The sequence below is a fragment of the Canis aureus genome, chromosome 9 (genome assembly GCF_053574225.1).
Source record: "Canis aureus isolate CA01 chromosome 9, VMU_Caureus_v.1.0, whole genome shotgun sequence".
Lineage (NCBI taxonomy): Eukaryota > Metazoa > Chordata > Mammalia > Carnivora > Canidae > Canis > Canis aureus.
In genome coordinates this window covers 63,017,599-63,030,472 of record NC_135619.1, presented here as the reverse complement: position 1 = coordinate 63,030,472, position 12,874 = coordinate 63,017,599, and the positions used below count along the sequence as shown (strand labels likewise).

Sequence of the window (12,874 nt, the reverse complement as noted above, 5' to 3'; positions counted from 1 at the left end):
AATCATCATAAATAAATTATACAAAGAGAAGAGTGAAGAAAATTTGTAAGTTTTAAGTAACCCTGAATTAAAAAATGTACCATTATAACAGAAATTCAAATAGCCCATTTGTTTCAAATGACAATATATCAAATATGGAGAAGCAGTGGTAGCTCTGATAGTATGATCAGTAATATTAACAAACAAAAATAATGGCAGCTTACTTTTATGGAATCCTTACTGGTGCTGCATACTGTGCCAAGTATTTGCTTGCACTGTTAGATTAATCTTTACAATGCTAATTTATGCACAGTGCTGTTAAAGTTTGGTCTGTTGCACTTAATACTTACTAACTTCCCCAAGTAGACTGCTGGTGGTACAGATTATAGAGTAAGGGGACACACCATTTTCTCACAGGGTTATGGATAAGCATTTGGAGCACAATTTCATGGAAATGGACTTCTGCTTTATTTTATTTAGTTATCTACACAGCTAACAGTTTTCCTCTCAAGCAAGTCATAGCCATCATTTACTGAGCCCTTCTCAGGCTAGGCACTTTACCTATACCATTTTATGCTTTCCACCAATACTATACGTTAAATAGTTTTTCTAGATGCGAAAATTCAGCTTTCATAGGATGTGATTTGTCCTTGGGCTCCGTGTCAAGCAGGTATTTAATGGCAGGGCCTCCTGTCAAACAGGTATTAATGGCTGAGAGGGAAACCTACAATTCTCTATCCCTATTCAGAAGAGAAGAAGTTCAGTGTGATTAAATTTTATTCTTTTATGTCTGAAATCTGTTTGACATTTTACTTTTTAAACACTTTTGAAAAAAATGATCTTATTTATCCATGAGACAGGGAGAGGAGAGAGTGCACATGAATGGGGTGGGGGAGAGACAGTGAGGGGGACAAACAGACTCTCCGATTATTAGGCAGCCAGACCGTGGGGCTCGATCCCAAGACCCCAGGATCACAACCTGAACTCAAGGCAGATGCTTAACCGAATGGGTCACCCAAGCATCCCCATGTTTGACATTTTAATTGACAAACTGTTTTTATAAACAAATTTAAATTAGGACACAAGTATATGATTGATATCCCCAAAATAAAAAGAATCAGCTTATGTGAAAATCAGACTTTAAGCTGTAATATTTTAAAAGAAATGACTGTTAAACATTCAAAACATAAACACCATATAAAAAAGAGCCTAATGGTTTAGAAAAAAGTAAAAGCAAATCTAAGAAAATGATATCCAGAGACACCTGGGTGGCTCAGCAGTTGAGTGTCTGCCTTTGGCCCCAGGGCATGATCCCAGAGTCCCGGGATTGAGTCTCACATCAGGCTCCCTGCATGGAGCCTGATGTCTGTGCCTGTCTGTGTTTCTGCCTCTCATTCTCTGTGTCTACCATGAATAAATAAATAAAATCTTAAAAAAAAGAGAATGATATAAATCTATTCTTATACAATGTATAATTTCCAATAATATAATCAGTGGCAATTAAAAAAAAATACAGGCATAAAACTAAAATAACTTCTGTATAGCTTTTCTGGCTCCTTCAGTGATGCAAGTCTACATTTTTGAAAGCAATATTTAATGTATTTTATTCATTTATTCATCTATAGAGCCAGCGAACCATCTAGCAAAAATGCTAACAAATGATTTCCCAGATTGGGCGGGATCCATCTGGCCACTCAAAGAGAGCTACAGCCATGTGTAAATAGGTAGTCTCTATACTGGCTACATCATAGGCAAGAAGTGTCACCAAGAGATTATTCAAGTCCAAACAACTATACATATTTTATTAAGTGAAAGCAGCTATAATTCTAATGTGGCAAAGAGATCTCATTTTTATTACCTGCTTTATGTTCTCTTCTGAATCTGTGAAGTTCTTGGTGTCAACTGTCTCAAAATCAGATTTAAAGCTGTAACATTTTAAAAGGAATAACTGTCAAGCCTTCAAAATACGAACACTATGAAAACAAGTTTCCTGTCTTAAAAAACCTCTTAGACATAAGAGATGAAACCCGTCTATTGTAAAATGTGTAATTTCTAATTATATAATCAGGAAATAGATATGGTTTGGATTACATAGCTTTTCTTTTTTTTGAATAGCAGCTAGATTTTAGCTAGAATGGGACAAGAGAAATGGGAACTATTATCCTCAAAAGCCGTCATACATACAATCAGAAAAGGATACGATACACTTGCTTTCCTCATTTCTCCCCATTCCTTAATTCTTGGGATTAAATGTATGCAGACTCATCTGATATTATTGTACCTCTTATACCCAGAGAAAAGAATACTAGTCCTAAATTGTACTTTTTTTGCTTTCTAAAAATAACTAAAACCTAGGACCAGGCAAATAGTTGTTTATGTAACATCAGAAAAAACAATCATAAATCAGTTAACACTTCATTAAATTTGCTTGTTTCATCATTTGCCAAACTTTTATTGAATGTTGTGCCAGGCACTATCATATATGAAAACACTATTGAGGCAAATTCTACTTAATTTCCAGAAACCATCCCAATTGCTTGAATTATTCCTGGGGAGCTGTTGCTACATGAGAGTGGGGTTGGTTATTTGTGGGAAGGAGGCCCAGGGAGAGTCAGACAAACAGTTGTTTTCTTGAGAGTCCACTGTTTTGCCATTTTTAACATGAATCTATGGACCTAGTTACACAATTGTTGTTTGAGGACATATTTTATGGATTCTCTGAAAGTATATTTAAAAGCATATACCATGTTTGAAACAATAAATTAAAATATGTATCATTCCTGTTTATAAGGAGAGCTTGACAAGTTTAATAGCTACTTTTCAACAATGACTTGGGTAGTTCTAGTGATACATGCAAAAGGAAAAGTCACATTAATCTCATCCCCTTCAAAAGGGCACTACCAGACCTTAAGTCTGACACATTAGGTACGTAACATAAAAAATAAGAAATATTATTATTTTTTAAAGATTTTATTTATTTATTCATGAGAGCCAGAGAGAGAAGCCGAGACATAGGCAGAGTGAGAAGCAGGATCCTCACAGGGAGCTCGATGTGAGACTCAATCCCGGATCCTGGGATTACACCCTAAACTGGAGGCAGACACCCAACTGCTGAGCCACCCAGGTGTCCCCAAATAAGGAATATTATTATTAAATTCTATAACACTCTAAAGGAATTACTACTGGCTGTAAATGTGCCATACCTGCTTAATTCAGTCTGGGTTTCAGCTTCCATCCGCTGATCTGTAAAATCCTTTTTTCTTCTGGCAGGTGTGTAATATCGATAATGTGACAGGAAAGACTTTGCTTCTGTTTTTAAAGTGCGTGGAGTGAATGGCAAATGTCTGTTGGAAAAGAGTTCAGAATGTTTATCCAAAAGGTCCCCACTGGGTGCTTTTGAAATAACTAACTGAAAGCGATGCGTATTTGGGAACGTGCTCTTGGGCCCTCGGCCATGTGATGTTCCAGAGCATGGTCTCCTGGGCCCAGAGGTGGTGTAATCCACGTTGAACAGACAGGGACTGGAGTTCTTCTCAGTACCATTTGTGAGGACTTTATCAGATTTAGGTATATTTAGGTGTAGTCTCTCTGAAGAAGTTACTGGTGACCTTGTAAAGGATGGAAATCCATTCACTTCTCTGATTAACACATCTTCATCTTGTGGTTCTCCTGAGGGCTAAGAACATTTGGTTTGTTTTTAAGATTTTATTTTTATTTATTTGACAGAGAGAGAGAAAGAGGGAGACAGAGAGGGAGAGAGAGAGAGAGAGCACCAGAGAGCACAAGCAAGGGGAATAATGGAGGGATAGGGAGAAGCAGATTCTCCACTGAGCAGGGAGCCGACGTGGGTCTTGATCTAGGACCCTGGTATTGTGACCTCAGTTGGAGGCAGACACTTAACCAACTAAGCCACGCAGGTACCCAGAACATTTGGTTTGATCAACATCAATTATGTTTACAAATTCACATAATTGGGGATCTCCAGATTATATACCCAAAAATGGTTGCCTTAGTAGGTCTAGAGAGTATATATATATTCCCAAAGATGTTAGTTAGCATTGTATATGAAGTTCTATTAAAGGTTTTGAATTACTAATATACAAAAATAGAATTCTAAATATAACTACTAGCAATCATTTTCTTTCTTTTTAAAAATATTTTATTTATTTATTTGAGAGAGCGAGCAAGCAAGAGTGGGGGTGGTGGTAGAGGGAAAGAGAGAAGCAGACTCCCTGCTGAGCAGGGAGCCCAACACAGGGCTCGATCCCAGGACCCTGAGATCATGACCTGAACTAAAGGCAGATGTTTAACCAACTGAGCCACCTAGGGGCCCTAGCAATCATTTTTCTTTCTGAAACTAAAAAAAATTAATAATAGTAATTACTAATATCTACTTATATTTGTGGTCTTGAGCTTGTGTATTAAAATCTATAGGTAGATAGCAGTTTTATCTGAAAGTTTCCAAATCACTCGTCAGCACCAATCCCCTTCTCAACCACTGTTGGTGGCAGCCCTCCTTCTCTCCCCATTTATGGCAATCTCTAGTGTCAGCAGTTCTCGTACTTCAAAGCTTTGAAGAAATGAAAAGACACTTCTCCTCACAAGTGGGGAAGGCTGAAAGGGAAGATGTTTGGGACTGCTCCATTTCCTTTGGTTTAATTTTGGAAGAACCATTTCTACAGGGTATCCACAAAGTCTTGAAACATAGATACTATTGTGTTCTTTCAACAGATTAGGTGTCCAAAAAGCCATGTCTATGATTCCAGACTTTATGGACATCTGTGTATCCTTTACAGAACTTTGAGATACTTTATTTGGTAGAGGGGAAGTTACATGGAAGTTAACAGATTCCAAGGTGAAGATGGCTAGGATTTAGCTGTTACCTCTGCCCTGAAAGCTCATGGGGAGAGAAACCAGAGGAAGGTGAACAAGCTGAGTACGAGGATAGCTGAGTGCTTCCTGTGTGCAAGGCACTGCTCTTACCACTGAGTAGGATAAAAGAGGACAATTAAGAACTTCTATCACTGCTACTAGTAAGTTACTATGCTTACTACATGTAAGGTATAGTTGTAAGTAATTTACATGCACAATTCACTGAATTCTCATACCAACTTTCAGATGGTGATACAAATACTACTTATATTTCAAAGATGAAGAAACTCAGGCCGTGCAGGGTCTCATAGATTTAGACCCAGGCTGAGCCTATGCTCTTCACCCTTACTTACATCATATTGTCTATTATAAAGACTCATCTGAAAATTATATATTTTAGACTTTTTTTAAAAGTAAATTCTACCTCCAATATGGTGCTAGACTTCGACCCCAAGATCAACAGTTGCATGCTCTACCGACTAAGCCAGCCAGGTGTCCCTGTATTTTCGTTTTTTTTTACACCATGAGGAATTTTAAACTGATCTTAACTCTTCTGATGGTGAACCAGTTAGCTAACCTAATCTAAGTACTGATTCAGCTAAGTAAGAAAATTGCAAATGACTGAATACCGTTAACTAAAGCCCAAAATAGGTCAAGTCACCTATTTCCTTTCCAAGTACTTCCTAACCCGATCCCAAATATAAGGCAAAATTACTCAAAGCAAGGAAATATTTTGGCATTAAATTCTGAATCACTAGGGCACTTTTTAAATGATTTCAATATATTCATTTTAAAAAGTGCTCTCAAATAAGACTCGCAGCTCATGGACCAGAAGAGTTTGGCTCCTGGGGAAAAAATTTCTAGGATCTGAAAAATCCTACAGGGCTATTAAATAATAATCACAGGAATTATTTGCACTTAAAGGAACAGAACAAGCTGAGATCAGAGCAGGCAGATATGTATAAGGCATTAGATTGCCTGTATGAAAACTCTTATCAGTAATGGTTATTAAATAGACAAAATGAAACACCAAAGAAAAGTCTTTAAAGGCAGAAATATACTCTAATCTGTCTGAAATGGGCTGGAAAAACTGTTTCTGAACTGAAGGCAAGAAACTTTCCTGTATTTTTATGTCTCATAATTCCTACCTTGTATCCTATACTTTTTCTTTCCTCGGAAACCAGTAGGACACAGTATGAAATCAGTTGTACCAATCTGTTTTTTTGTTTTTGTTTTTTTTTAAATTCATGATAGACACACACAGAGAGAGAAAGAAAGAGAGAGAGAGGCAGAGACACAGGCAGAGGGAGAAGCAGGCTCCATGCAGGGAGCCCGATGTGGGACTTGATCCCGAGAATCCAGGATCGCGCCCTGGGCCAAAGGCACTAAACCGCTGAGCCACCCAGGGATCCCCCCAATCTGCTTTTTTGAGATTATATAATTGTTTCCTGTAGCTACAAATATCAGAAAGCTTGGATATAATTTTTCACAGAAAATATGTAACACACTGGTAAATTCACCAATATCTGAATAACAGATAACTGCAAAGTTCTAAAATTGGAAAAAGTTTTATGACTTATACGTGAATGGAACAAAAATTTTGGTGGTAATCTGGCCACTTTCACTTTCTTTAGTCGCTTTACACTTCAATGCAATTTGTTGTGAACTGTTTCTGTGATTTAAGAATTTGTGTAAAGTGATAATCATTGCATAGTTCATATACTTATAATGTTTTCTTTTCTTATCTTTTTTAAATTATTAATTAATTAATTAATTATGATAGTCACAGAGAGAGAGAGAGAGAGAGAGAGAGAGGCAGAGACACAGGCAGAGGGAACAGGCTCCATGCAAGGAGTCGGACGTGGAACCTGATCCCAGGACTCCAGGATCACGCCCCAGACTGAAGGCAGGTGCCAAACTGCTGAGCCACCCAGGGATCCCCACTCATAATGTTTTCATGTCAAGAACAACAACGTACTAAATCTTCGTCAGGAATAATGTCAGAAGAAATAGTATACAAAGAATTTCCAATTGTCAGATTTTTATTTTTTATTTTATTTTATTTTAATTAATTAATTAATTAATTAATTTATTTATTTATTTATGATAGTCACACAGAGAGAGAGAGAGAGAGGCAGAGACACAGGCAGAGGGAGAAGCAGGCTCCATGCACCAGGAGCCCGATGTGGGACTCGATCCCAGGTCTCCAGGATCGTGCCCTGGGCCAAAGGCAGGCGCCAAACCGCTGCGCCACCCAGGGATCCCTGATTGTCAGATTTTTAAAATTAATTAATTTAAAAATTATTTATTTATTTATTCGAGAGCGAGCACACCAACTTAGGGGAGAAACAGATGGGAAGGGAGAGGGACAAACAGACTGCACTGAGCTCCATATGAGGCTTGAACCCAGGACCCTGACAACATGACCTGAGCCAAAAGGGCATTCCACCAGGAGCTCAAGTAAATGAGTTACCCTCCAATTGTTAGATTTTAATACAGTTAAGGAATCAATTCAATTGCAGAATAAGATGGGTACAAATTATTTAAAAATCCGATTAACACTTGTTTTGCAAAAGTGTTTCAAATTATATTTTATAAAATAAATTGATAGGGGCACCTGGATGGCTTAGTTGGTTAAGTGTCTGCCCCTAGCTCAGGTCATGATCCTAGGATCCTGGGATAGAGCCCCACATTGGGCTCTCTTCTTACCAGTGGGGGTCTGCTTCTCCTTCTCCCTTTGACCCTCCTCCCTGCTTATGTTCTTTCAAATAAATAAATAAAATCTTTAAAAAAGCAAATACATTGATAACTCTTGCTTTTCATGGTTTTATACTGCTTTAAAAATGTTTCATAGATTTATTTAGGAATATGGGTCACATCCACATTTTCAACTAATATTAATAGCACGTAGTAAGTGCTGTACCAGTGATGTGAGTGATTAGTGAATAATGGTGTGGAGGTGACAGGGTGCAGATGGAAAGGCACTGGAGGCTCCTGAGAAGAGTCAAAGTGTAAGAGAAAGAATAGCATGAGAGTGTGGGCAATTATAAGGTGTTTTTTTTTTTCTTTAAAGATTTTATTTATTTATTTGAGAGAGAAAGAGAGAACAAGTAGGAGAAGCAGCAGAGGATGAGGGAGAAACTGAGCAGGGAGCCCAATGTGGGGCTTGATCCCAGGACCCTGGGATCATGACCTGAGCTGAAGGCAGACACTTAACCAACTGAGCCACCAAGGTTCCCTGGAAAGGTTTTTGATATATATGATCTTATGTATATAGTGGTTAATATGTTTAGAGGCTAAAGTTAGCATTTTCCTTTTAATTGTAGCAGAGTTTTCAGTAAATGCAGATTATAACTAAGATAGGTATATATTAACCATAAAGCCCAATTATTAAAATATCTAAAATAATAATTTGAATCTGAATTTGTCTAAATATTTATCAAGGCTTATAAAAATGTAGGCAAACTGTAAATTACTATGAATTCTAAATGAAGCTGGAAAAATATATAATACACACACATAAAACATAAATGAACTACTTTATGGAGGCAGAAAACTTAAGGTTACAATTTAAGGAAAAAAATGAAAGAAAACATCTTAATTCTATATTTTTAACAAACTCCATTCTTATCCCCAAATATAATTATTAATTTATATTAAAAATGCTGGAAATAGAGAAATATTTTAAATGTTCAGTTAAAAAAGGGGCACCTGGCTGGCTTAGTTGGTAGAGCATGTGACTCTTAGGGTTTGAACAGCACATTGCGTATAGAGATTCATTAAAAATAAAATCATAAAAAAATACCACAAAACTTTAGGACCCACCTGAAACATTAGGATTAAAAAATGGAAAAAGATACAGCAAGGGGGATCCCTGGGTGGCGCAGCGGATCGGCGCTTGCCCTTGGCCCAGGGCGCGATCCTGGGGACCCGGGATCGAGTCCCACATAGGGCTCCCGGTGCATGGAGCCTGCTTCTCCCTCTGCCTGTGTCTCTGCCTCTCTCTCTGTGTGACTATCATAAATAAATAAATAAATAAATAAATAAATAAATAAATAAATAAATAAATAAATAAAAAGTTTTAAGATATAGCAAGGGAGAATAATCAAAAGAAAACTGGTTTAACTTTATCACTATCAGAAAACACTTTAGTTAATTAATTAATTTCTTTTTAAAAAGATTTTATTTATTTATTCATGAGAGAGACAGAGAAAGAGAGAGAGAGACAGAGACACAGGCAGAGAGAGAGAAGCAGGCTCCATGCAGGGAGCCCGACGTGGGACTTGATCCCAGGACTCCAGAATCATGCCCTAGGCCAAAGGCAGGCACTTAACCACTGAGCCACCAAGGGATCCCCAGAAAACACTTTAATGCAAAAAACATTAAGATAAAGAAGCTCAAAGCACAGTGATAATAGATTTGATTCACCAAGAAAATATATTATCTCTCAATCTGCATGTATAAAATAATAATATAGACTCAAAATCTACAAAACAAAAATTGGCAGTACTAATTTTTAGAGAAATAGGTAAATACATAATCATGTGGGAGATTTCTTAATAAATGATAGATTGATCAGACAAAAAAAATCAGACAAATACATATCAAGTTTAATATAATGAATACACTGTATATTGAATACTGTACATAACTATATTTTCATTTCAAACACACAATAGCACAGTACATTTTAAGAAATCTGTTTACCTACTGGGCCATAAAACAAATTTCTCAACAAATTTCAGGAAATGAGTATCATATATCCTCTAATCACAATATAATTAAGCTAGAAATTGGAACAAGAGAAAACTTCTAAAGAAAAAAAATGACAGAGATTAAGAAATATTTCTAAATGACTCTTAGGTTAAAAAAGAAATTATAATGGTAAATACTCTGAGTTGAATCATAATAAAAATACCTTATAACAAAACTTACTTACAGGATGCAGCTAAAGCAGCATGTGGAAGAAAGTTTATAACCTTAAAATATGCTTGTACTGTGCCAGAAGGCTGAAAATAAGCTAAGCAAAAGTAGGAAAAGTAAGCAAAAATAAATCCAAAGGAAACCAAAAGGGGAAAAGAAAGATAAGAGCAGATATTAATAAACTAGAAAACAAAATACAATAGAGAAGATTAATGAAGTAAAAACAAAATGCCATTTAAAAAGATTTTAAAAACCAACAAATCTCTGGTGAGAAAAATCAAAGAAAAAAGAATAAAGAGGGATCCCTGGATGGCTCAGCAGTTTAGTGCCTGCCTTCTGCCCAGGGCATGATCCTGGAGACCTGGGATCGAGTCCCGCATTGGGCTCCCTGCATGGAGCCTGCTTCTCCCTCTGCCTGTGTCTCTGCCTCTCTCTCTCTCTGTCTCTCATGAATAAATAAATAAAATCTTAAAAAAAAAGAAAAAGAAAAAAGAATAAAGACACAAACAACAGGAGGAATAAAAAGGGGAAATAATATATACTGAGGAGAGATTAAGAGAGATTATATTTAAACAGGCCTATGCCCAAAATTTGAAAATTTAGATGAAATGGACAATTTCCAACATAAATACAACTTAAATAGTCCTTATGATTCAAAAAATTGAATTAGTAGTCAAAAATCTTCTCACAAAGAAAACTCTAGGCCCAGATAATTTTAATGTTGAGTTCCATGAAATTCAAGGAGTAAAAATTCCAAACTTATGTAAACTATTCTAGAGCACAGAAAGAGGAAACAGAATCTAATTTATTTTATGAAGCTAGTGTAACCTGACATAGGGTAGACAAAAAGGAGAATGACAGGTCAATATTAATAATGGAGGTAGATACTAAAATTCTAAACAAAGTATTAGTAACTGTATCCAGCAACATATAAAAAAGGTATTGCATTGTGACAAGTTGTGTTTATACTAGGAACATTAGAAACTTGACTATAATTTATTACATACACAGATTAAAAAGAAAAATGATACCATCTTTTCAAAAAAATACAGAAAAAGCATTTGATAAAATTAACATCCATCCACGAGAAAGGAAAAACAAATCCTCTTAGCAAACTAGGAATAAGAGAACTTCCCCAATCAGATGTTAAGGGTATCACAAAACACCAAGAGTAGGGGTCAGTAAACTATAGCCTGCAGGCCAAATCTGGCCTCCTGTCTTTCTTAATAAAGTTTTACTGGAACACAGCTATGTCTGTTCATTTACATGAACAGTCTGTGGCTACTATCCAAGGGCACAGGAGTTGTGAGAGACTGTGGGGCCTAAAAAGCTTATATTTATTACCTGGCTCTTTATAGAAGTTTCCTGATTCTGACCTATAGTAAACACGCTACCACAAAAACAGATTGTACCACTAATGAAATATCTCAGAAGCATCTGCTTTTAACAGGTAAAAATACTATCTTACCTTTTGTAGAGTGTTAAATAATGACTTGGAATTATTTTTAGAATTGGCCTGCATTGCTGTTTTATTTAATTTCAACTCCCTTTCACATCGTGCTAATTCCTTTTTAAGTTTCTCTCTTCGTTGTTGGTCTGCATCTGATGGGGAAAACAAATCTTTTAAAATCAAGAACAAGACTGAAAAATTAAGGTTTTAGTCTTGGAAGACGAATAAGGGTGCACTTTTTTCTTGCTAAAAATGTTTACACTATTGATACATCAATAAAAACCCATACACTTTTCTATATAAAGAGAAGCTAACAGATATTTAATATACAGAAACTTAAAGAGCATTAAGTATTTAAATTAAGTATTTAATTTAAATTAAGTATTTAAAGAGCGTAAACAAGATGTGACAAACTGGCTAAGCTTAAGAGCTCAAGAAAGCAATTCCTAGCAGATATTCAGAGATATTGAATGTGAGAAATGCTTGACATGTTATTTGTGACTCTATCATCACCAAATGCGAAATCTGAATTAGTCCACACACTCTCCCTCAAATGCAATATTACTGCCAATAACAACACATGCCATACAAATTTAAGTTTTATAGACTTCAAAAAGATAACATTATTTTCAATTAGGATAACTGATTTCTACTTCTCTTAACTGCCATTCATTTGAAAATATAAATGAAAATATGGTTTTGCACTTCACAATGCTTTAAATCAGGTATTGAATTGTTATCATCAAAGATTTATCATTGTATGAAGGCTGAAAATGGTGAAATTAAAGCTAGTCAAATTTCAAAGTTAAATATAAGATTAACCATAAGCAAAATGACTTTTGTTTCCATATAAAATTAAAATTTATCATGTACTTTTAAAATTGGAATTTATCCCAATTTAATGGATAAGATAATTTCAAGTTTCAAATCACTCTGATTTGAATCAGACTTTATAAAGATTTCTATAAGCTTAGGGGTGTGCCTGGGTGGCTCAGTGGCTGAGTGACTGCCTTTGGCTTACGTAGTGGTCCCAGGGTCCTGGGCCCACATCGGGCTTCATGCAGATAGCTTGCTTCTCCATCTGCCTCTGTCTTTGATCTCTCTCTGTGTCTCTCATGAATAAAGTCTTAAAAAAAATTTCTACAAGCTTAAAAAATATACATGTATATTTAAAGTTTGAACTATAAATATTTAAAAATAAGCATAATAAATATTTATTATTTTAAAAGGTAGACTGAAATATAGATGACTCTTGAACAACTGCATGGGTCCACTTATATGTGGATTTTTTATAACACAGTACTGTAAATGTATTTTCTCTCCCCCTTATAATTTTCCTTCTTTCTTCCTTCCTTCCTCTCTTTCTTTCAATTTTCTTTTTTTAAAAACCTAATTAGTAACTTGGCCATTTTTTTAAAAAAATATTTTTTTATTTTTAAGTAATCTCTACTCCCAAATGGGACGCAAACTTACAACCCTGAGATCAAGTGTCCCATAGTCTACCTACCAGCCGGGGTGCCAGTTTTGTGATTTTCTTAATAACATTTTTTCTCTAGCTTAATTTATTATAACAATACAACATTAATACATATAACACAGAGAATATGTTAACTGACTATGTTATCGGTAAGGTCAACAGTAGGCTCTTGG

General features: G+C 35.7%; 1 protein-coding gene across 4 annotated transcripts in view; it reads right to left on the bottom strand.

Moving 5' to 3' along the window:
- SPATA7 (spermatogenesis associated 7) overlaps positions 1–12,874 on the bottom strand; it is a 39,046-nt gene that overhangs the window by 9,265 nt on the left and 16,907 nt on the right. For all 4 annotated transcript variants that reach the window (XM_077910275.1, XM_077910276.1, XM_077910277.1 and 1 more), the window contains 3 exons: positions 11,243–11,376; positions 3,183–3,655; positions 1,838–1,904 (listed from right to left, as the gene is read on the bottom strand). In XM_077910275.1, the coding sequence (XP_077766401.1) occupies positions 1,838–1,904; positions 3,183–3,655; positions 11,243–11,376 (674 nt within the window). The remainder of the gene's footprint in view (positions 1–1,837; positions 1,905–3,182; positions 3,656–11,242; positions 11,377–12,874) is intronic.